This window comes from Schistocerca americana, chromosome X, assembly GCF_021461395.2.
Source record: "Schistocerca americana isolate TAMUIC-IGC-003095 chromosome X, iqSchAmer2.1, whole genome shotgun sequence".
NCBI classification, from domain to species: domain Eukaryota; kingdom Metazoa; phylum Arthropoda; class Insecta; order Orthoptera; family Acrididae; genus Schistocerca; species Schistocerca americana.
Window position 1 is genome coordinate 274,723,220 of NC_060130.1, and position 25,900 is coordinate 274,749,119.

The following is a 25,900-nucleotide window of genomic DNA, read 5'->3' on the forward strand; positions in this document are numbered from 1 at the left end:
CAAATAGAACACAAAACAAATAGATACTGAATAAAATTATTGAAGAACAGAAACAGGAAACTTAATTTCAGAATGTTGGATAGGGATTTGAGTCTCATTCACTCTGACTTTGAGATACAGGTTCAGATCTGTAGTTACTATGCAATCCTGTGAAACCCATCTTGTTTCTTTCCTCAGTTTCATCTTACTAATTACTTTACCTTCTGTGTGGCAAGGTGTGCACCATCCTACTTCTCCCATGCCTCCATACACCAGATGTTTGCTTCAACAATATCTGGTATACCAGCAACAGTTCATACAAAACTGCTAATGCACTAAGTCCAAAACATATTGCTATGAAACCTGGAAAATAAATGTAAAAAGACACACTAAATTTTAATTAATATTTCCAACTACTAACATAATTTTTGGCAGCATGATAAAAATATTCTGGAAAGTAATTTCAGGTTATTTATATTTCTCCTGCCAAAATTATTTTCAAAATTATCCAGAACTGTTTTACATTATGAATATGTGTCAATTCATTCTCGGTATCACTAAGTTTACACCTACCAGCCTCATGGAATTCAATCCAGTTAAACAATAACACCAAATTTCTTTGGAGGAGGTTATATTCAGTAGACATGTTCGTTCTATAGACCCACAATTAGAAGGCCCTCATAAATGTGTAATATGTGATAAAAACAATATGTGTTTTATAGAAGAATTGATATGTACAAATTAAATTCAATATTTATTCTATAATTCCTAAGTGAATTGGTCACAAAGATACTGAACAAGTTAATAAAATCATAGCCCATTACCATTAACAAATTAATACAATATTTTCATAATCAAATAAAGAATACAACTAAGGTAGATATACAAAATAAATGTCAAACAATAAGAACTTACAATGTTAACATATATTGATCATATTATCGCATTTGACAGAAGGAAGAAAGAATAAGAAAGAAAGACTGGGGTTTAACACCCCACTAATGAAGTCATTAGAGATAGGGCACATGCTCAGGTTGTAGAAGGAAACTGGCCCTCTCCATTTCAGAGGAACAGTACCAGCATTTGCCTTAAGTGATTCAGGGAAACCACAGAAAATATGAACAGGGGCAGCCAAATGGGGCTTTAAACTGCTTTCATCATGAATGCAACTTCAGTGCCTTGCCACTGCACCACTTTGTTTACTTTGAAAGGTGAAGCTTAGAGTAAGAGGCAAAGAAGTCTAACATTTTCAAAGAAGGCCCGGTATCTATTAGCTCAGAAAATACATTCACTGGTGGAGAAAAAGGAATGGAACACCAATGAATCCTCTTCACTGTATTTTATTAAGAGCTGAACTTTTGTATCTGCTGGAAAACCATTGAAAATGTGTATACTTTATTAATCGGTACCTTTTTATACTAAATTAAGTATGTTCTGCATATTGTACCCATTCTTTGTGACCTGAGGTATTACTGGCAAAAATGAGATAGGCCTATACTGTACTATATTTAAGAAATAAAAACAACTAAATGGAGCTATTCATGCAGAAACATAAGGTTCGTAGGTGAAAGATATACAGGAGACCCCAGAATGAGTAAGTGTATACTTGTAAACACACTAAAAATAAATATAGTGAAATTTCATAATTGCAGATTTTACTAGAATTGCGGGAACTCAATTACTCATAGGTGGGAGGAGTGATACCTGCTTTCTACCAGAGTATTATTATTATTATTATTATTATTATTATTATTATTTTGAATGTGTGGCACTCAATATCATGGTCATCAGTGCTCCGAGGAAAAGTCAGGATGCTATTCTCATTGTGAGCTGGGGATGGGGGGGGGAGGGGGGGGAGGCTCCCCCCACATGAGTAGTAGTTTATAATGCAAAGTCAACCTCCCCTCCCCATCACTTTACTGATGAGCCCCAACAGTTCACAAATTTCAGAACCCATTTAATACTGGTGTCAGTGTTGGCAGGATAGCGGGCAGATCTCCAGCCAAACCAAGGATTGCCCTTGTATCAGAATGTAAGACATACACAGCCAAAATGTACTTAACTGAAAGTGGTACACCATAAACTCCACATAGTGGTGGATCCTCCTGCCAGAGGAGGAAACCTTGTGTTGAAAGGCTATGTCCTATGTGCAGTTTGGCGAGCAGAACTTCTTTCAGTCAGTGGGGATGGCATGAAGTCCATTGCGCCTGTGTAGTCGATTTGAGTGAATGCAGTTTGTTTTCTGTCACCTCCAACCATTCAGTTTCCCCCTGACGCACAATTCATCTGTCAGATAATGATATGATGGTGTGCAAGGGGATGGCACATCAACATACAACACCATTCTGATATGCTCCTTTGGCTGTTTTGTTGGCTTGTCAGCTATGCCTTTTCCCTGTATCCTGATGGTCCAGGTACCCAGGAAAAGACACCTTGCCACAGAGCTGTACCCAAAGTAAGGGGTGACCTGAATCAACTGGATGAGCTGAATCAACTGGTCCACCAGACACATTTGGTGAGCCACTTGTGGCGCACTGAGCGAGTCAGAACAGAGAAGAAACCTCGTACTATGATGCTCAAGAATTGACTCCAGTGGTGCCATAATGCCATATATATCGGCACAATAATTTACAAGTTGTTTTGGAAGGTGCACTTAGAACACCATATCAGGGAAAACACTGAACAACCAAGGGTGTTGATGGGATCCATCTGCATAAACCATGACAAAATGGTGGTATGTATTTAAAATTAAAGAAGACAGAGTTATAAAAATGTAATCTGGAATACAAGTTTTCTTGTACCGTATCAGGCTTAAAATCACTTTGGGCATCTGAACACACCAAGGCACCAGTTTTTCCATCCTTAGCTGTGTATCCAGAAGCCTGATGTATCTAGATCCTTGAGACAATCAGTAGCACATATACCAAATGGCTTGGTCGCATGGCACCAATTCCTGGACTCTGTTTCGAAGTTCGGACAGATTCCTGCACTAAATACCAATGACTGAGGCAGTGCTGAAATTTCCATGGCCTGTTGAGCCAGAAAGAGGTGCTGCCAAATCCAAGGTGATGGTTCACCAGCCTCTGTACACCAACTCGGAAATAGGCTGGTCCGATCGGCTCCACACAATATCCGAATGCTCTCACAGTGGGCAGTGCCTGACATCTTGAGCTAGGAAACACATGCTGATCCATAAATCCTCTGCTGTAATCAATCTGGATCTGACAAATGCCCTATAAAACTGCAGGAGGTGGGACTTTTTAGCTCCATACACCTTTCTGCTCAGGTATTTAAAAATATTCAGTGACCTGAATCCTTTCATTTGCAAATCTTTAATGAGCCAGGTTAGTTTTGAGTCAAATAGCAGGCCCAAAAAGCACATAGTGGCCTTAAAGTGTAAAACACTACCTCCCACTGTGGGCTCTGGCTAGTTAAAACTCTGACGGGCACAGTTAAAATTGATGCATGTGATCTTCTCTGTTGAGAACCTAAAACCAGTTTTATTGCCCCAACCTTACAGACTTCTGATTGTTAGCTGGACTTACCTCACTGTCATCTTAAGATTGGAGGAAGAGCAGAAGATTGTGAAGTCATCCACAAGCAAAGAGCATTTAACAGTGCTCTGGACTGTGGAGAAGATGCTACTGATAGCAACTGCAAGCAATGTGACTCTTAAGTACACTGCCTTGGGGGACGCCATTATCCTGAATGTAGCAGTCAGACAGGGCTTATCAACACAATATCGAAAGCACCGGTCCTTGACGAAGGATAGAATAAGAAGCAACAGACGTCCACAGTCACCATTCATGAAGCTGGCAAAGTATGTTGTACCTCGAAGTAGTGGTGTATGCTTTTTTTCGAGGTCAGAAAACAAACCAACCAAATGATTTCAGCTTCAGAAGGAATCTCCAGCAGAAGTTGTCAAGGGCCAAATGGTAACACCTGAAACTTCACTGGGAGCACCATAGATGACCTTGAAATTTGAGGAGCCAGAAGTGGTGGTAGACCATGCACTCATTACGCTCCAATAACTGTTAGTGTTTGTATGATCCTACCTGTTATCCAAATGGAATAGATATTGCCTCCTTTCAAGTCATGGGGTACAGTCTATAAAACCAGATCTGACTGAAACAAGATAGGAGCTTGCCTTTGGCTTCAGAGCACAGTTGACAGAGCATGGGATAATGAATCTGATCTGGTACTGGAGTAATGTCTCTGGCCGTGTAAACAGCTGATTCCTGTTCTCACATGAAGAATGGAAGATTGTACACCTCCTGATAATGTAAGAAGAAAGGGAGCCACCTCATCTCCACAATCCTACAATCACCTAGAATGCAGGAGTTTTGTCTGGCTGACTGAAATCATTCTCAGCTAAAACCTGAGGCATGTCTTTAGGCATGTCCATCAAGACTCCATTTCTCATCAAGACTCCATTTCTCAGTAAGGCCATAAGGGAGGTGTACTGGCCTTGCCTGAAATCCACTGTATTGACTCCCAAATTTGTGGACTGGAAGTTGCCCAATTAAAGGAAGCTGCGAATTCCTTCCAAGAGTTCCTCTTCTGTTCTTTTTTATCACTCACCTCGCATATGCTCTTGCAGGTCTGAAGGCATCAAGGTTTCCTTTAACGTCTAAATTTCTGTAAAGCTGCATGCCTGGCTCTGCCGAGCAGCTTGTCATTCCACCAAGGAACAGGCCATTGTCTGATATGGTTGCTAGACAGGGGAATGGAATCTGTGGCAGCTCGTCAGATCTCACAGGTGATAATGTGCACCATCTCCTGAGCACAATCGTGTTGTTTGAAGGTGACCTGCTGACTGTACTGCAACCGAGTCAGCAGGCGAATCCACACTGGAATGCTAATCTGTGACCATTTCCCACTGAACTGAATCTGCAATAGTTGGTGAGTAAAAACAAAGATCAATGGATGTAGATGACTTGCAGCTTTGAAAAGTGTGTTATCTGAGCAGAGTTGCAATTTTCTGAATGAACAAGGCATTTGATAATTCAACCTTGGAGCAAGAGGTAGCCAAGCCCCGCAGCACACTATGTGCACTGAAGTCCCCCGTGAGGAGGAATGGGCACCGAAGTATGTGGACGAGTTCTGTCAATGCAACTGCATCCAACAGATCATGAGACAGAAGATTTAAAGAACACACTGGTGTGGGAACTTCCACTGCAACTGCTTGTATGACCATGATAACGAGGCACAGGAATGGTGTGGCATCTGTTATTGATGAGAACAGTCACTCCAACCTTAGCCCTATCTCCAGTAACATCGTCCTTCCTTTACAGGTGATTGCCCCTTAATGTAGATGAGTTGGTGACTTTGAAATGAGTTTCTTGTAAGCAGGTGTAGACCAGTCTCTATAGGTTCAGGAGCTGTAATTCATCCAAATATAAGCAGTATCCTTTTAAGTTCCATTGTAACACCGAAGTCCCTGTGGACACCATTTATTAGTAATGGTTGTCCTTGTCCTTCTCTCTCAATGGTGCTGATTTACCCGTGAGGTCAAGGGGAACCCTAGACAGTGCCTGGCTCTCCTGTCTCCCTATGTGGATATAAATATCCTCAAAATTAAAACCAGCACTGGAAAGGGAGAGTGCTCACCTATCTGAGGGTTTATCTGAAGCCACCTTCTTCACTTTTGAATGACTTTTTGTGTAACCTTTTTTTCTTTACTTATGTGAGAAGTCCCCCCCCCCTCCCCCCATGAACCATGGACCTTGCCATTGGTGGGGAAGCATGTGTGCCTCAGTGATACAAATAGCCATGCCATCGGTGCAACCACAACGGAGGGGTATCTGTTGAGAGGCCAGACAAACGTGTGGGTCCTGAAGAGGGCAGCAGTCTTTTCAGTAGTAGCAGGGGCAACAGTCTGGATGATTGACTGACCTAGTCTTGTAACATTATTCAAAACTGCCTTGCTGTGCTGGTACTGCGAACAGCTGAAAGCAAGGGGAAACTACAATCAGCTTTACTGAATGGTTAAATGATGATGGCGTCCTCTTTGGTAAAATATTCTGGAGATAAAATAGTCCCCCATTCGGATATCCACATGGGGGCTACTCAGGAGCATGTCGTTATCAGGAAAAGGAAACTGGCGTTCTACGGATCGGAGTGTGGAATGTCAGATCCCTTAATCGGGCAGGTAGGTTAGGAAATCTAAAAAGGGAAATGGGTAGGTTAAAGTTAGATATATTGGGAATTAGTGAAGTTCATTGGCAGGAGGAACAAGACTTCTGGTCAGGTGAATACAGGGTTATAAATACAAAATCAAATAGGGGTAATGCAGGAGTAGGTTTAATAATGAATTTAAAAAAAATAGGAGCACGGGTCAGCTATTACAAATAGCAAAGTGAACACATTATTTTAGCCCAAGATAGACATGAAGCCCACACCTAACACAGTAGTACAAATTTATATGCCAACTAGCTCCGCAGATACTGAAGAAATGTACGACGAGATAAAAGAAATTATTCAAATAGTGAAGAGAGACGAAAATTTAGTAGTTATTGTGGACTGGCATGCGATAGTAGTAAAAGGAAGAGAAGGAAAAGTGGTAGGTGAATATGGAATGAGGATAAGAAATGAAAGAGGAAGCTGCCTGGTAGAACTCTGCACAGAGCATAACTTGATCTAACTTAGCTAACACTTGGCTTAAGAATCATGAAAGAAGGTTGTATACATGGAAGAGGCCTAGAAACACTGGAAGGTTTGAGATAGATTGTATAATGGTAAGACAGAGATTTAGGGACCAGGTTTTAAATTATAAGACATTTCCAGGGGCAGATGTGGACTCTGACCACAATCTATTGGTTATGAACTGTAGATTAAAACTGAAGAGACTGCAAAGAGGTGGGAATTTAACAAGATGGATCCTGGATAAACTGAAAGAACCAGAGGTTGTAGAGAGTTTCGAAGAGAGCATTAGGGATTGATTGACAGGAACAGGGGAAAGAAATATGGTAGAAGAAGAATGGGTAGCTTTGAGAGACGAAATAGCAAAGGTAGCAGAGGACCAAGTAGGTAAAAAGACTAGGGTTAATAGAAATCCTTGGGTAACGGAAGAGATATTAAATTTAATTGATGAAAAGAGAAAATATAAAAATGCAGTAAATAAAGCAGGCAAAAAGGAATACAGACGTCTCAAAAATGAGATTGACAGGAAGTGCCAAATGGCTAAGCAGGGATGGCTAGAGGACAAATGTGAGGATGAAGAGGCATACATCACTAGGGGTAAGATAGGTACTGCCTACAGGAAAATGAAAGAGACCTTTGGAGAAAAGAGAACCACTTGTATGAATATAAAGAGTTCAGATGGAAAACCAGTTCTAAGCAAAGAAGGGAAAGCAGAAAGGTGGAAGAAGTATATAGAGGAACTATACAAGGGCAACGTACTTGAGGGCAATGTTATGGGAATGGAAGAGGACATAAGTGAAGATGAAATGGGAGATGTGATACTGCATGAAGAATTTGACAGAGCACTGAAAGACCTAAGTCGAAACAAAGTCCCAGGAGTAGGCAACATTCCATTAGAACTACTGATAGCAAAAGAAGTAGCAAACATCAGAAGTTGCATAGCTTTGAAAACTGTCTTAGTTCACCATAAGCTATGCATGTCATAATTTTCAACTCCTGAACTTCCCTTTCCTCATTATAGACCCTGTATTTCCTGTCCCATACTGTGTGATCCTCACAGCAGTTCATACATTATTATCTGGTTCTTGAGCTGAACCTCCACAATTTCCACACACAGCCTTCCCTTACATTCCACAGTGGTATAACCAGACCTTTGACATTTGAAGCATCGCATTGGGTTGGCAACAAATGGTTGAACCTTACAACAGATACAGCCTGCAAAAGTATGTTCAGATAATTCCACAGCTTTGAACATTAGAATAAATGCTGCAGTTTTTGGATGTGCCACTGACTCTCCTCACATAGTTCTGCACTTATTTGTCCATTCTTCACTTAACTTCTAAGGGTCTATCTCCATTATATCAGAGCAGGTAACCACGCCTTTGAAGAAGTCAAGGGTGTTCTGCAACTCAACCACAATAGGGTACTCAACTGAGGCCTTGCATCCCAGAAGCTTATATACTTGGTCTGACATGGCAGTTTCAACTAAATGTGTTCCATTATGAAGACATTTAACACTTTTAAGGACCCAGCAATACCCTCCAGTGCCTTGCGAATATAGAAAGGAGAGACCTTCTCAAAGACTCTACCTGCCCTCTTGATTACAATGAAAGTGTTATGGCAGTGTCCTGTTACTATAATTCTGAGACTTCTTCTTGAGCAGACTGACTAACCAAGCTCTGTTTGTTGGGTGGGTGTAGGTATTAGTTGTTAGTACACCCATCGCATCATGTGTAGAGTTGAGTTTAGGTCATTCCATTGAGAGCCCACAAGCTGCTAGGCAAACAAACAAATGTGGATCCACACAGAGTCTTGATGCTTGAGCAAGCCTTATACAATCTGCGGAAGGGGCGACGGGAGGGGGGAGGGGGGAAGGGATAGGAAGGGTGCAGCACCCCAGTGGCTGCCCACTACAGACTGTTATATATATATCTCCAACACTGCTGGAAGAGCTCCCTCAGAAAAACATAGCCCTCCCTTCCCTAAGTTGTGGGACACACTTCATCAACTCCCTCCACTGATGCCTGCCAAGCTTGGGTGACCCTGCCAGTAGCCATTCTACTGCCAGCATAGTCCTCAGCCTCACTGAGGTACACAAACCCTCGTGTCTGGCCTACGATAATGCAGTATCCTCCAGGATGGACCTAAGTGTACTTGGGAAGAAAGTAATCACCACAGTCTTCAGTAAAGGATCACTATATGTTGCTACTTCCTTTCATCTCACAATATGGATATTCAGTTTAGCCCAATACCTACACCAGATTATTCTAAATCTAGACTAGTCCCTTATTGTGAGTCTAAATGAGTTACTGAATTCTGTATGATAAATGTACTAATTTGAGAAATTATGGTTTTGCTTTTAATTATTTCAGTCTCTAAAGACAGTCTATTGTTATGTACAAAAAAGAACTCCAAACAAAAATTTGTCACCCCTACAATATATTGCACAAACACTACATTTCAATAATGACTTCAATTCTGTGAGAAATAGAGTCTGCTGATAAATATATATCATAGCGCTGCCAAATTGCAGTGATGGTGATGGCTATGTTTCCTCCACTGTTTCAAATAGACCCAGACATTTTCTATTCATTAAGATAAGGTGTCAGTCAAGGTGCAACTGAGTGCTCATCAAAATAGGAATACACACGCTCTGTCCCATGAACACAACTGTGTCACCTTGGAGGGTGGAAGTGACTACAGATAATAATCACGAAGGGAAACATTTGGTCATTGAGAATGTTGAAATAAACATCCCAGTTCATGCTCATCACAACATGAATAGTAGGGCCCAAACCACATATGGTATGAAAAATGTGAAAAACTTCCAGTCTCAACTACACCCTCCAAAGACGAGATGCACTCAATAAGTAATGCAACACTTTTTTTCTCAGCTAAGTCTGGTTGAAAAAATTTGTTGTGGGGCATTATGGAATACAAGGTTTGTTCAAAACATTCCAAAAAATTCAAAATTTCCCACCAATAGTGTGTTGGAGCAAAATGCATTTGGCACCGTTGCACATGCCTGTGTTTAAAGTGTAACTGCCAGAAGTTTCGTTGTTGTTTGTCTGTCAGTTACTGTTCAGTACTGTATTGCGTAGAACATTGTGTTGCAAGTTTGCGAATTTCGAGATGACAGAGTTAGAGGAGCAATGTGTCTGCATTAAATTTTGGGTGAAACTCAAGAAAACCTTTACAGGAACACCAAATGACGCAGGAAGCCTACAGTGGTGAGTGCTTAAGCTTTACTTGGTGTCACAAATGGTTCACACAGTTTAAAAATGGCTGGACGGATGTTAAAGATGACCCTCGTTCAGGACGCCCTTCAACATCTGCAAATGATGCTCATGACAGGAACATTGATGAAATTGTGCATGCCAATTGAAGACTGACTCTCGAAGAAATTGCAGAAGAATGTTAACACTTCAGTTGGATTATGTCATTAAATTCTGACAAAGCGTCTTCGATTGCATCATGTTGCCACCAAGTTCATCCCAAGGCTCATGAATAAAGACCAGAAAGACCTTTACCTCGTAATCTGTGAAGAGTTTTTGGATTGCACAAGTGAGAGTGAGAATCATAAATGCTGATGAGACATGGGCCTATAGTTGTGATGTTGAGACCACGGTTCAATCTTCACAATGGGCCAGGAAAGCTTCTCCAAGACCAAAAAAAGCTTGTCAGGTCAGGTCAAATGTCAAAGCCATGCTGATAACTTTCTTTGACTTTGAAGGATTAGTTCATCACAAATTCGTGCCACAGGGACAAACTGTTAATTGATTGTTTTATCGGGATAGGTTGTGATGCCTGAGAGAAAATGTGAGAAAGAAAAGGCACGAACTGAGGCAAGACAAGTCATGGCTCCTGCATCACAATAACTCATCTGCATATTCATCCCTGTCGGTGTGTGACTATTGCACAAAAAATGAAATCACTGTGCACCCTCATTCTCCGTACTCTCCAGACCTGGACCCTGCAGATTTTTTTTTTTTTTTTTTTTTTTTTCCCAAAGTTGAAAACCTCATTGAAAGGATGAAGACTTACAATGATAGGCAAGATAAAAGAAAATTCACAGACAGCACTTCGTGCGATACAGAAAGAAGTATATCAAGACCGCTTCCAGAACTGAAAATGCCACTGGGAGTGGTGTACTAATTGCAGATTTTGAAGGATACCATGCACAGTAAGTAAAAGGTAAGCACAAAAAATTTTGTGGACAAAGTTCTGGAATTTTCTGAACAAACCTCATATTCCCTCTTCAAGCCCTTATAGTTTCATGAAGTCCCAATAGGTGGCAGTGCTTCACACAGCCTTCAAAATGGTGTCTGTAATGGAGACGTGTCCCAATCAGAGAGCTGTCAGAGATTCTTTTGGGGAAAACCTGAGCGTCACATATATTCATAGGTGCTTGCAGAATGTCTATGAAGATCTGGCATTGAACAAAAACATGTTGAGTTGTTGGGCGAGGTGTCTGTCAATCACTGCAACAAGGTCACACTAACCTGTTCTATCTACCGCATGCCAGTCAGCTGCACATTGCTGTGACTTGTGCAATGTTTGAATCAATGAATCACAATCAAACACCTTGCTGCAGAACTGGACATCTCTGTTGGTAGTGTTGACACACTCGCCCACAAAACAGCATTGGACAGTTGTTATTCATTCACCCTACACTGTTGACCTCACACCTTCTGTCACCAATCTGTCTGGCCCAATGAAGGATGCACTCAGTGAGCAGCAAGACGTTGACTCTGATATCAATCAGTACAACAGAACCATACAGGCATACATGCCCTCCCAGTAAGGTAGCGTAAGCCCATTGCACTGAATGGAGGTATGCTGAATGACAAAGTTTTGTAGCCAAAAGTGTGGGGAATAATATGTTGTATTACTATCATGAATAAAACCAACTTGCTTTCAGAAAAAAAATTATCTACAATAATATTGGAAGCTGAAGAAGTGAATTAAAATTTGTGCTGTGGCCAGGACTCGAACCCGGGTCTTCTTGCTTACTAAGCAGATATGCTGACCATTACACCACCACAGCATTATGGTCAACATAGCTGCACGAACTACCCAAGTCAAATACCCTCCCCAACTTCGGTACTTCATGCAGCTATGTTGACCATAATGCTGTGGTGGTGTAATGGTCAGCATATCTGCCTAGTAAGCAAGAAGGCCCGGGTTCGAGTCCCAGCTGCAGCACAAATTTTAATTCACTTCTTCAGCTTCGCAGATAAATTATTATTATCGCAGATAAATTAGAGACTTAAATGTCTCAGGGAAAATTTAATTTAAGAAAAAAAATTGTTGCAGTACTCGCTGGACGCCCCTCGTACTACATATTAAATGCCTCATTGGGCATTCAGTGTACTCTATGACGTGTATCTTTGAACAGAGGCGACATCATGACTTGCCATACTACGCTATACGCTCTAATCACCTAATGTCCAGTTTTCATGTTGTTTGGCCCAATAAAGACATCCAACTTTATAAGCCACCATGGGCAAAGCTGTTCTGCAAGTTGCCAGAATTTGCATGTTAACTGCAATGTTCTCTCAGAAACTGCCTGAGATGCACTTGGATTCACTGACAGCAACCATTCCTGTCAGACGAAACCAGTTATCACTGACAGGTACGACACTCGGTTCCAGTTCCTGTCAGTTAGAATCTTCTTCCAACAATAGTTCTGACATCATGTTTTAAGACTGGGTGCCACATGAATCCTTGTAGACATGCTGCACAATCTGCATTGATATGACAACATATTAGAGGACTTCACTGATTGTGGGATCATACGGACATCCGAGGACATCAGCTCCTTTCCGCCATGCCTTCACATCAATCCACCTTCTTGTGCTGAGGGTTGGGCTGGGCTGGGATGTTTGGGGGAGGAGACCAGACAGTGGGGTCATCGGTCTCATCGGATTAGGGAAGGACGAGAAAAGGAGTCAACCATGCACTTTCAAAGGAACAATACATCAAAATAGCAGTTCTCTGAGGAAGAAACATGAGATTTGCCACAGCAAAATGGTGGAAGCTCTTGGGAATAATGTCCTCCCATATGGTACAGCAGCAAAGAGGATAGCAAAATCTTCAGCACGGACATGGGGTAACCAATAATCAGCAATACAAAGGATGACCTGTCAATGTTCGGACCAAAATGGCATGTCCCATCATCAAGCAGCTCCTGGAGGAAGACACATGATTGCTGCTGCTGGCTTTACAGCAGACTAATGACACTGAGAAACACACCATCCACAGGATACTCTGGACAGAGCTGCAACTGCACAAAATCATATTGTGGCAGGTACCACATGAACCTTTACAAGTGGATGTGATATGCAATATCCTTTGAATACCTAGCAAACTGGCAACAGAACAGTGATCGCAACTGTCATGAATAATCACCATCAATGAATTTTGGACCATGGAATATGAACCATAATTCAAACGTCAGTCCACGGAGTAGTAACATGCCATATCACCAATGGGACAGAACGTCAGAATCCTTCCTCTGTGAAACTGATGGTGATCGTCGCATATGACGTCGGGGGCATCATAGTGTGCCACTTCATTCTATATGGCAGAACAGTGAGTCCAGAGTACTACAGGGCCTTCCTGGTGCTACAGATACAATGCAGAGCACTGTTTGCGAGGGTTATGGAGAAATTTTTGTGGGACAGCTGTTTACATGGAATGAAATGGAATCCCCCTTCATAGAATCTCACTGGAAGATGATACAGAAACATACACTATGTGATCAAAAGTATCCGGACACCTGGCTGAAAATGACTTAGAAGTTCATGGTGCCTTCCATTGGCAATGCTGGAATTCAATATGATATTGGCCCATCCTCAGCCTGGATGACAGTTTCCACTCTCGCACGCATACGTTCAATCAGGTGGTGGTGGTGGTGGTGGTGGTGGTGGTGGTTAGTGTTCAACGTCCCGTCGACAACAAGGTCATTAGAGACGGAGCGCAAGCTCGGGTTGGGGAAGGATTGGGAAGGAAATCGGCCGTGCCCTTTCAAAGGAACCATCCCGGCATTTGCCTGAAACGATTTAGGGAAATCACGTAAAACCTAAATCAGGATGGTTGGAGACGGGATTGAACCGTCGTCCTCCCGAATGCGAGTCCAGTGTGCTAACCACTGCGCCACCTCGCTCGGTTTCAATCAGGTGCTGGAAGGTTTCTTGGGGAATGGCAGCCCATTCTTCACATAGTGCTGCACTGAGGAGAGGTATCGATGCCTGTTGGTGAGGCCTGGCATGAAGTCACCGTTCCAAAGCATCCCAAAGGTGTTCTATAGGCTACATGTCGGGACTCTGTGCAGGTCAGTCCATTACAGGGATGATATTGTCATGTAACAACTCTGTCACAGGCCGTGCATTACGAACAAGTGCTAGATCGTGTTGAAACATGCAATTGCCATCCCCGAATTGCTTTTCAACAGTGGGAAGCAAGAAGGTGCTTAAAACATCAATGTAGGCCTGTGCTGTGATAGTGCCACACAAAGCAACAAGGGATGCAAGGCCCCCTACATGAAAAACATGACCACACCATAACACCGCCGCCTCCAAATTCTACAGTTGGCACTACACACACTGGCAGATGTTCACCGGGCATTCGCCATGACCACACCCTGCCATCGGATTGCCACATTGTGTACTGTGTCTTGTCACTTCACACAATGTTTTGCCACTGTTCAATCGTCCAATGCATTTACCAGCATGATGTATAGCTTACGAGCAGCCGCTCCACCATGAAATCCAAGTTTTCTCACCTCCCGCCTAACTGTCATAGTACTTGCAGTGGATCCTGACACAGTTTGGAATTCCTGTGTGATGGTCTGGATAGATGTCTGCCTATTACACATCACATCAGTCAACAGATGAGGTTAGCCTGCACGCTTTTGTGCTGTATGTGTCCCTTCATGTTTCCACTTCACTATCACATCAGAAACAGTGGACCTAGGGATGTTTAGGAGTGTGGAAATCTCAAGTACAGACATATGACACAAGTGACACCCAATCACCTGACCACGATTGAAGCCTGTGAGTTCTGCAGAGCGCCAAATTCTGCTCTCTCTCAATGTCTAATGACTACTGAGATCGCTGATACGAAGTACCTTGCAGTAGATGGCAGCAAAATGAAATACATATGTTTTTGGGGGTGTCCGGATACTTTTGATCACATAGTGTAGGTTCTCCCTTAGGTGCAAAATGTAGCACCTTAGCACAGACACTGAGGGACATAGTTAAGTGGTTCTTGTCCTGGGTGGTACTGAGTAACAACAGAGAGGTTCTGAAATGTTGCCAGAAAGTGTGAGAGTAATGTTTTATGTATGCAGTGGAGATATACTTCTGTACAAAGTGGGTCAGGCATGGCCATGCTGTGATGGCAATTTAAGAAAGGGGGACTGAGTGTTGAGAAAGGGACTGATTGTTACTGCATAAGTGGTACCAAAGTGTGACCGCACTTTAATCAAAGGGTTTTTATGGTTTGGAATGGGTCGCAGTTGTTAAAATTGGTGTTTGTTGGCTGTCATGTGAACAGATGTTCTTAAGGAGCCTTCAATGAAATGGATGTAGACGCTCGGCAAGATGACTCACTTGCCTGAAGAGAACCAGGTGAATAAAATGGGGCAAAAAGTGCTGAGATTCTGAAAGTATGAGGACAGGATGTCCTTAACTTGTGTCAAGATCCTAAAGGTATTATCTATGTGCGTCTGAACCTGGCCCGTGAACAAGTTGGTGAAGAACTATCCCTTTTTAGTGCCCATGACAGTGCCACAGATTTGTTTCCAGGTGACATCTTAAAAGGGGAAGTAGATACTGGTAAGAATATAGTGGTTATGTTTACCAGGAAGCAGATTATGATTCTGAAGTCAGCTGCCTGTTGGAAGATGTTACGTTCAATGGCAGAATGCGATGGAAGTTGTCAGAAGAATCTTCAGCGAAAAGTGCCAGGTAGTAAAGGGACAAGAACTGTGGAAAGCTAGTGGAACAGTGATTTGTGTCTTTGATGTAATAGAGAAGCTGGCAGACAAAAGATTCTGTAACTATTAACAGTGGAGATACCACCAGTTGGGGTATAATTAACCATTACAATGTGAAGTTTCAGCTGGTGGAGGTTAAGGAGCTTGAGAACCATGCAGGAGGGGTGATTCCTGAAACATAGCTTGCTTTGTTAGTCTGCAAGATCCAGACGGCAGCAGACACCATTGCCCAGGTAGATGCAGTGTTCCTCGACTTCCATGAGGCACTCAATACAGTTCCACACTGTGTCCTAATGAATAAAATACTAGAGACAGAATATCAGACTAGTATTCTAATTGGACTGAAGTGTTCCTAGCAAACAACAAAGCACATCATTCTTAACAGAGAGGAATCTTCTCACATAAAAGTAACTTCTGGTGTACAAAACATATAAATAACATAGTGGATAGTATCATAAATTCAATGAGGCCTTTCATGGATGATACTATTACATAAAGATTGTCTAGAACAGGAGAAAATTGTAGTGAAATGGAGGAAGCTTGCTGCAGGGATTGACAGATGACCCTTAACATAAATAAGTGTAATATACTGCAGTTAAATGAGCAGAAAAATCCATTACTGCACAATTACACAATTGCAAAACACTCAATGGAAGTAGTTGCACCCATTAAATATTGGGAGTATGGGTAAGATAAACTATGGCTGAATGCCAACCAAGCCATCTAGTTGTAGCACTTGCTACTAAATATAACATTAGATTTCAACAACTGCTCCTCAAGCCACGTCATCTGGATCTTTCTTCCTCCAGCCTCAACACCAGATGTTCTGGAAATACTGAATCTACTAAACCCATCTATCTACTGATGCCCACGGTGTAATCAAAGTGGCACACATCAGGCACTCAGCGAAATCCTATATGCGTGAAACACATGACAAAACAAGAATTATAATTATTCTCATGACAACAAATTCATCGGCTCCGCCAACTAACAACAAAGCTATCACCTACCAACCTAACCTAGAGCCTAGGCTACACTACTCTGTACGGCGTCAAATGCCACACATCATTATGTCACACTTCAAAGTTGAAGTGCAGTATCAATAGGTTCAAATGCTTCACATTTCTGAAATGCACAGGCTGGAAACATTCTTGCAACATATATATCATTCATCCAGGTCCTCTGGATTCAATCATTATCAGGCATTGTTCTCCTCCTGCTTCTATGGCCCATTGCCACGTCTTTCCACAATCCTGCGACATGATATTACACACACTTGTATTAGTGTTTAAAATGTTGGAAATCTACTGTCTTTTTCACAGCATCTCTTCTACTTCGCCAATAGTGATCTATCGTAGACAAAAGTTGCTATACGCAGTGTCTGTGTTTTTCAGTATACTATAATTTCATTCTGTCAAGCATCAATGCACGCACAGAAATTGTGTGACTGCAGGTCATGTACACTCAGTGGCACATGGAGATATGGGTCAGTCCTGGAGCTTGGACAGCTACTTCGTTACGGCAACCACTTGGGTACGGTGGTAAATCTGGGTTTAAGTCCTAGTCGAGAACAGATTTCCATTTGTTATTTATAAACTGTGCAGCTAAAGTCTAATCATATTTACATTTCTGAATACATTTCTTCCAACTTAAATAGTGTCTGGTGATCACAAGTATGTAAGTTCCTTTCGTAAGAACAAATTTATAGGTCTCCACTGCAACCCACCTGGCAGTTTATAAATATTTGTATAGTAATGCATTTTAGGTGGATACCTAACTATTTTTCTATAAAAAATTAGAATTTGACTTAAAATTATCATCACTACAGTGTTTCACTCTTGACAACATTATGAAATGATTCTAGACAGAGTGGATAACCAAAAAATTCAACTTACCAGCTAGCGTATGAATTGAAAAGTCCTTGAAGAGGAAATCTGAGATTCTGCTCCCAATCCAGAAACTGTTCTGCATCTGAAGAAAGTTATAATAGCCTAATTAAGTGAAATCCAAACCAATAATACACATATATGCCAACAGATGAATTCACAATGTAATAAGGCCATACATTCACCATGATTTTAAAAACATGTTTGTTATTAAGTTCACGTAGTTCTGATGTAAATTAACATTTTAAAATAGAGTAGCCTCAGACAGTAATTAACATTTTATAACATTGTAACTGCATTTTTCAGTCAGTATCTGACACCTTAAAATAACTGTAAGACCAAACCTGCAATAGTGAAATTAAATAAAGTACATCTAATGTAGAAAATATTGTCAAAAATTTTTATAACAAGTTCACATGTACAGTGCATTGCATTTACACAGAGCTGACAAGCTTATTTTAAAGTGCATAACCTGACACCTATCATAACCACATTAACAAACAGCCTTTTCTTTTTTGGTTTAATAACTTACCAGTTACATCGTCAATAGCGCAGGAGTAAATCTACCAGAGGTCTGGAAAATTGTCAACATGCCCCACATTTTAGCCTCCAGAGAAATTTTATTTTATTATTACTGTTATTATTTCCAATGTCATTAATATTACTGGAATCACAGAAAATAATTTGCATACTATAGCCAGTCATAATACAACCTGTAACTAACAAAGTCAAGAATAATATAGTATTATATGAAGACGGTATCTGGTCTTTCGGACGTGTCCGAAAGAACAGATACATAGTTAAGGCTAGCTGGCCATTGACCTCCTTCTTCTGTGCTGGATGCATACACATTGCCCGAACTCTCACGGTACTCGGTAAGACTGTCTGCCGCCATTAATGAGTGTAATGGGCAGGGGCACTACGAATGTAGTGTGTGGGCATTAAGTTGGGAATGTGGGTACCATAGGGAGTGTGCAAGGGATAAATCCCTGTCGTCGCACTATCCTCTGTGCCCTCGGTGGCTCAGATGGATAGAGCGTCTGCCATGTAAGCAGATCTCGGGTTTGAGTCCCGGTTGGGACACACATTTTCAACTGCCCCTGTTGTATATCAACGTCTGTCGACAGTTTAGGGTCTTGATTTAATTATCATTTCATCAATATAGTATTATGTCAAAGTTCTGCTTTCAAAAAAGGAAGATTGGTGTTTAATGTCCCATCAACGATGAGATCATTAGAAACAAAATACAGTCTCATACAGGATGACAAGGAAAATCAGCCATGCCCTTTCAAAGGAACCATCCCGGTATTTCCCTGGAATGATTTAGCGAAATCACAGAAAACCTACATCAGGATGGTCGGACACAGATTTGCTCCATCATCCTCCTGAATGCAAGTCCATTGTGCAAATCACTGGACAGCCTCGCTCAGTCAGCTTTCAAAGTTTGAGCTTCTATCATATCATGCCATCCTACCTCTTTTACTTTCGTGTCCTACATTTGTTTGTAATTCCTCCATTTGCACCCTCTTATCCTACATTTCATACAAGAAGCAAGTGGACCTAGCTATGAGCTCATTTTTGACAAGACTAGTTGGTATAACAACCAGTACTCCATATGAAGGAATTACCTATATTTACTACAATTACAGACTGCGTATAATATTCAAGCAGGACCAGTGATAAAATACTGCTTGGTACTTTAAATCTACAGCGGACTAAATGGTAAGAAGGAAGTAAGATTAAGGTTTAATGACTACAGATGACAATAGCAGAATCATCCCAGCATTTACATTGAGTGAGTGAGATAAACCAAACTGCAAACTGACTGGTCGGATGGTGGTTTTAACACAGGTCCTCCTGAATGCAAGAATGGTCACTGAACCATCAACAAGTTAGTTTCATGTTCCATGGGTCATCTTCATGACAGCTCAAAGTGATGTAGAATGAATCACTTTATATATTCAAATCACAAACTATATTGTGAACATGCTGATCATTCACAAGTGCTCCCCCCACCATATGCGAGTTAGCAATTCCTGCCCACCACCTTTTACGCATCACAACAATAGAAATTATTCTACAAAATAGGAGTAGTAATCAAGGAGAAACCTTTTCAGTTTGTTTTCAAATTTTACTTTGCTTTCTGTTACACACATTATATCACTGGGTACCCACACTCTTGAGGTAATGAAGGCATTGGGCACTTCCCATACCACAATTTAAAGGGTGTACTGTGACTACCTTAACCCTTTCAGACCCTTTGGCTACAATTGTCTACATTAACTTTCACTGTGTCTTAGCTGCAGCAGAAGTATTTTTCCCAATGGAAACTTGAGGTACACATTTGTGAATGCTCAACCTTTTCCATATGTGCAAGTGCTGCCAACTGTTGGGCACCACTACAAAAATATCAGCAAGTCAATGCAGCAGTGTGCAGCAGCTAATGACAGTACACATCAGCCTTATTACCAAAAGAATACATGGAAGTGGTTGGTTCACTGTATTTTACATTGTAATTAAATATTGTTATTTTGCATGGTAATTACTGAATGATCTCTTTATTCTTTATTACAATAGAGAATACTCTGTAATTTGTTATTTTAGTCCCTAAAATGAACCCAAATGTACAAAGTGTGATTTGAAAATAGGTACATATTTTTGTATAAATATTGCATCTAAAACTGTTAAAAATCACCTAGAGCACTAACACATAAATCAAAAATTTCCATCTGCCAGAAAAAAATCGTACCTGAAAGAGTTAATATACAGAAAACCAGTGCCACAAGCACCAACAATGGCAGGTCGGAGTGTGTTGAAAACAGGTGTCATGGCCAACTGTTATGGTTCATAGAAACAGATATTCAGACTACAGTGGGGGAAATCACTTGGCTGTTCAATGCTGTACACTAAACAACTACAGCTAGTGAACAGTCTTATAGACTGGAACCAACAATACGCTGTATAGAACAGAAGCCAGTAGTACCCAGCACCTAGGTTGCAATGAGTCACAGAGTACGGGTGCAGAAGCACCACCACTGGGTATTCGAAGCACAGAAATAGATCCCTGGAGTACGAGTCACAATCATGTCCAAACTTCATGAACAATAATTTTTTGTTGCTGTAGTTGACAGATGTTCTTCAGAATCTCATTTCTACAAAACCCAGGAAATATTATTAGAGAGTATAAGCTATACCCGTAAGACACTTAGCTGAGAACAAGTTCAAGGCTATATGGGACACCCCAATGGGCCATGTCCAGACAGGATGGCTTGCATGCTTCAATGGGACAATCATACTGTAGATGCAGCAACAACAGACAGGTGTCTGTGCAGAAGCTAGACAAACTTTTAGTTCCTGAAGACTGAGCAACAGTCTTTGGAGTAGTTGCACGACAAACAGTCTACATGAATGGCTGATCTTGGCTTGTAACACTTACCCACTATAGAGTTTCTACACCAGCACTGTGAATAGCTGATAGGAAGAGGAACTAAATCCATTATTTTTCTCAAGGGAATGCAACTATTCTTTATGAGTTAATGATGATTGCATCGTTGTTGTGGTCTTCAGTCTGAAGACTTGTTTGAGGCAGCTCTTGATGCTACTCTATCTTGTACAAGCCTTTTCATCTCCGAATAACTACTGTAACCTATATCCCTCTGAATCTGCTTACTGTATTCATCTCTTTGTCTCCCTCTACGATTTTTACCCCACACGCTTCCCTCCAGTAATAAATTGGTGATCCCTTGATGTCTCAGAATGTGTCCTACCAACTGATCACTTCTTTTGGTCAGATTGTACCACAAATTTCTCTTCTTCACAATCCTATGCATTAGTTACATGATCTACTCATCCAATCCTTCTAATCTTCAGCATTATTCTGTAGCACCACATTTCAAAAGTTTCTATTCTTTTCTTGTCTAAACTGTTTATTATCCCTCATGTTTCACTTCCATGCATGGCTACACTCCAGGCAAATACTTTCAGAAAAGACTTCATCACACTTAAGTCTATATTGGGTGTTAATAAATTTCTGTTCTTCAGAAATGATTTTCTTGCCACTTCTAGTCTAAATTTTATATCCCCTCTGCTTTGGTCATCATCAGTTTCTTTACTGCCCAAATATCAACACTCATCTACTACTTCTAAGTGTCCCGTTTTCTACTCTAATTCCCTCAGCATCACTCGATTTAATTCAACTATATCCCATTATCCTTGTTTTGCTTTTGTTGATGTTCATCTTATATCCTCCTTTGAAGACACTGTCCATTCCATTCAACTGCTCTTCCAAGTCCTTTGCTGTCTCTGCCAAAACTGCAATGTCATCAGCAAGTCTCAAAGTTTTTATTTCTTCTCCCTGGACTTTACTTCCTACTTTTTCTTGTGTATATGAATGCCCTTTCGTCTGTTGCAATGCCAGATGCTAAGTTTGTTTTGTTTGCATATGATACAAACACTGCAATAAGTAGCAAGTCAAGTACAGATTTAGAAATAGCTGCTAATCAAATTTTCACTGACAGTAATAAGTGGTTTAAAGCTAATTCTTTGTCATTAAACTTTGGGAAGACCGACTACATGCAGTTCAGAACCTGTAAGAGATTTCCTTCCAGCATGAGTATACCATATGAAGACATGCAGATCAAAGAGGTTGACAATGTTAAATTTCCGGCATTACAACTCAATAAAAAATTCAATTGGGAAGGGCATACCACAGAATTGCTTAAGCGCCTAAACAAGTCTGTATTTGCCGTTAGAATGATGTCACATGTAGGAGATATAAACAAACTTGCATACTTTCATTCTATTATGTCATATGGGATCATACTCTGGAGCAACTCATCAAACCGAGCAAAAGTTTTTAGGGTGCAAAAGCATGTGATAAGAATCATTTGTGGTGTAAATTGAAGAACATCTTGTAGAAACCTGTTCAAGGAACTTTGTATTCTAACCACTGCTTCTAAGTATATTTATTCCTTAATGAAATTTGTTGCAAGTAATACATCTCTATTTCCAACAGTACACAGCATCAACACTAGGAATGAGAAGAATCAACACAAAGGCCTAAAATCACTTACCTTGGTCCAAAAAGGGGTCCAATATTCACGAACACACATTTTTAATAAATTGCCAGCAACCATTAAAAACTTGGTTTCAGATAAAGCACAGTTTAAACAGAGTTTGAAAGAATTGTTGATAGGCAACTCCTCCTACTCCATAGATGAATATCTTTACAGAGACTGTTAAGTCAGCTTAGGTAAAAATATCTGTTAGATTTCAATTTTGACAACACTTCGTCACAACGCTCAAGATTAGGTATTTTGCATATGATAAATTTATTAATAGTGGATAACAGTGTTTCATGCTGACAGTGTGTTAATTCTGTAAATATTAGCTGTCCCAGTTTACTGCATTGTATTAGCTTATTTTTGACTATCACCTGACAAATGATCAGGGTAGTAAGAATTGCATTCAAATGTTTTATGTCATACTTCCTGACATGTTCCACACTCACGAGAATCATCTCATTTTTTGGGTATATGGAATGAAAACTGAATCTAATCTAATCCCAATTTTTCTTTTGTTTCCTTTACTGCGTGCTCAATATACAGATTGAATAACATCGGGGATAGGCTACAACCTTGTCTCACTCCCTTCTCAACTACTGCTTCCCTTTCATGCCCCTCGACCTTGTAACTGCCCTCTGGTTTCCGTACAAATTGTAAATAGCCTTTTGCTCCCTGCATTTTACCTCTGCCACCTTCATCACAAGTAAATCCAGAGGTAAAATTCAATCCATTTGGATCTCTGACTGGGACTAATGGGGAGGATGTCATCAACAGGGAAAACAAAACTGGCATTCAACAGGTCAGAGGACAGAATGTTTGATCCCTTAATCAGGCAGATGGATTAGAGAATTTGGAAACTGAAATGGATTGGTTGAAGTTAGGTATTGTGGGAATTACTGAAGTGCAGTGGTAGGAAAAAAAAGACTTATGGTCAGTTGAGTAAAATGTAAAAAAATTAAATAGTGACAATGCCGGAGCAAGTCTAGTAATAAGAGAAAAAACTGGAATGCAAATAAGCCAGTACTAACAGTATAGCGAATGCATTATAGTAGCCAAGATAGACATGAAGGCAACACCCACCACAATACTACATGATTCCCTACTAGCTCAGTGTATGATGCAGAGATTGAAACACTGTATGATGAGGTAAGAGAGATTATACAGTTAGTTCAGGGCGATGGAAATTTAAATGTAATGGGAGATGGGAATTTCATATCAGGATAAGGAAGAGCAGAAAGAAATTGTAGGAAACATGGATGTGGGGGGGAAGGAATTAAAAGGCAACATGGTTGGTAGAATGTGCACAGAGCCAAATTTAATCAATGGAAATATTTGGTTTAAGAAAGATTAAAGAAAACAGCACACACGAAACGTGGAGACACAAGAAGTGTTCAGATGGATTATGTACAGGTAACAAAGATATAGAAACTAGATTTTAAAATGTAAGGTATTTCTATGGGCACATACTGACTTTGGCCATAATTTATTGGTTACGAACTGAAGATTAAAACTGATGAAACAGCAGAAAGGTAAGATATGGATTTATAGTACACAAGAAGTCTATGATCTCAACAATGCTGGTATTAGTTTGTAAGATAATGGCTTAACACAGTGTGTTACTCATCCTTCAATTGTACAATAGTTACTAAGTTTCAAAATGATAGACCTAAGTGCAGTTCTTCTTGTACATCAATTTATAAAAATTTATTTATTATATTTAAAACAATTACTATTTCATCAAATTTATTTACGGTTTTAACATACATTGTACTTACTGAATGTTTGTATATAAAGTGTTTTTGTAAACTGATGTCGCTGTCTGACAAAGAATAACACATGGAAAAAGACTTTGTCAATTAATATGATCTACAGCTGATAAAAACTCTTTATTCTTTTCAAAATGACACGCAGCAGTATAGAGCAAGCAAGAAAACTATATTCACTGCATTAATTTATCTGAAAAACTAAAACGAATTTCATACGTTAGATAATTGGTACATAAAAAATGGAATGACAAACAAAAACACGCTTAGCACTCATGATGAAAATCCTCAACTTACTGGCTTAGAATACAACAGTACAGCCGTGATTATGTGCAGGCAGTTCCTTTGCTGAATAGCAAAGTACCTTATGGATTTAGAAGAGGAATAATCCAGTTTTTAACGAAAATTTATTTCAGTGGACTGAAAATACTGCGGTATATGCAACAAGAAATGAAAAAAATAACTTCATGTTAATTGCATAATTCATTATGAACACACGATAATAATATTGCTGGTGCACAGTCTCAGTTAATGGGCAGTAACAGTCCAAGGACACCAATGAACTTTCAAACTTTCATTGTGTTTATTTCATTCAACAATCATTTTTAGCCTGTGAAAACAATCTGTAGCCTCAACGTCAGGAAAAATTACGAATTTTGCGTATTCTTCACGAGAGACTCACATAACAATAATAGGTTGATGCCCTGAGCCTTACAGTAATTGTATACCACAATACATGGATTAACAACGAATGTAAATTTAACCAGCTCAAGTTCTATACAAGCGTTACAAAAATTTTTCACTATCGCAACTTAGTTTTCTGTAATTTCTGTTTCACACTCACCTCTGTGTTGCAAACAGCTGCCTTAGCAACACCTTATCCCCTACTCCCCATATCAACGCTCGTCAGAACGCAAACATTCGGTGTTACGTTAACATACACACGAAGAAACGACACTACAACAGTTGATCACGGGTCGCCCCCTGACATTGTCAAACAAATCTCCCACCAAACGCAAGATAACATTCATCGGTCAACAACAATCTCAAAGATAAAAGCTACCAGTAGATTCTGTTGCTGATATAAAAGCGCAGTGCTGGAATCTATTAACTACACAGAAAATCTTATAATAACAACAAGAAATAATATTGTGCCCCAAATTTTCGTAGAAATAACCATAAAATAAACACTGTAAAGAGATAGGTGCGTGGTGATGAAGATTTATTTCCATCATATTCCGTCAAACTTTCAGTGCTAAATGTGCTGTATAAATTCTGGGATGTCACCACAAATCAAATTATTATCGTATTTATGGAACACCTAACCAATGGATAATGTCATATCTAACCAAAAGAGTGCAGAAAGATTTACTTGATAGTTCATCCACTGTAAGACTCAATATTAGGTGCTCTATTGTTTCTCATATATGTCAGAGACCTTCCGAATAATAGACCCACAGCAGAATTAGTTCTTTAAGTGGATGACAACAGTACTGTAAACAGTTCAAAAATGTTAAATAATGTTCTTAAAAATATCATGCAATAGTTTTCTGCAAATAGTCTCAT

The 25,900-nt window shown here is 40.2% G+C and overlaps 1 protein-coding gene and 2 non-coding genes across 3 annotated transcripts in view; 1 reads left to right on the top strand and 2 right to left on the bottom strand.

The window, feature by feature from the left end:
• The window catches only part of LOC124555389 (probable low affinity copper uptake protein 2), a 77,148-nt gene extending 51,749 nt beyond the window's left edge, over positions 1-25,399 (bottom strand). The window contains exons 1-3 of the mRNA XM_047129282.1: positions 25,179-25,399; positions 17,518-17,593; positions 201-342 (exon numbers count right to left, since the gene is read on the bottom strand). Of these exons, the coding sequence (XP_046985238.1) occupies positions 201-342; positions 17,518-17,593 (218 nt within the window). The 5' untranslated portion in view covers positions 25,179-25,399. The remainder of the gene's footprint in view (positions 1-200; positions 343-17,517; positions 17,594-25,178) is intronic.
• Trnat-agu lies at positions 11,596-11,668 on the bottom strand. Its single transcript has one exon. It is a non-coding gene; the product is annotated as a tRNA-Thr (tRNA).
• Trnat-agu lies at positions 11,754-11,826 on the top strand. Its single transcript has one exon. It is a non-coding gene; the product is annotated as a tRNA-Thr (tRNA).
• Positions 25,400-25,900: the final 501 nt, after the last annotated feature.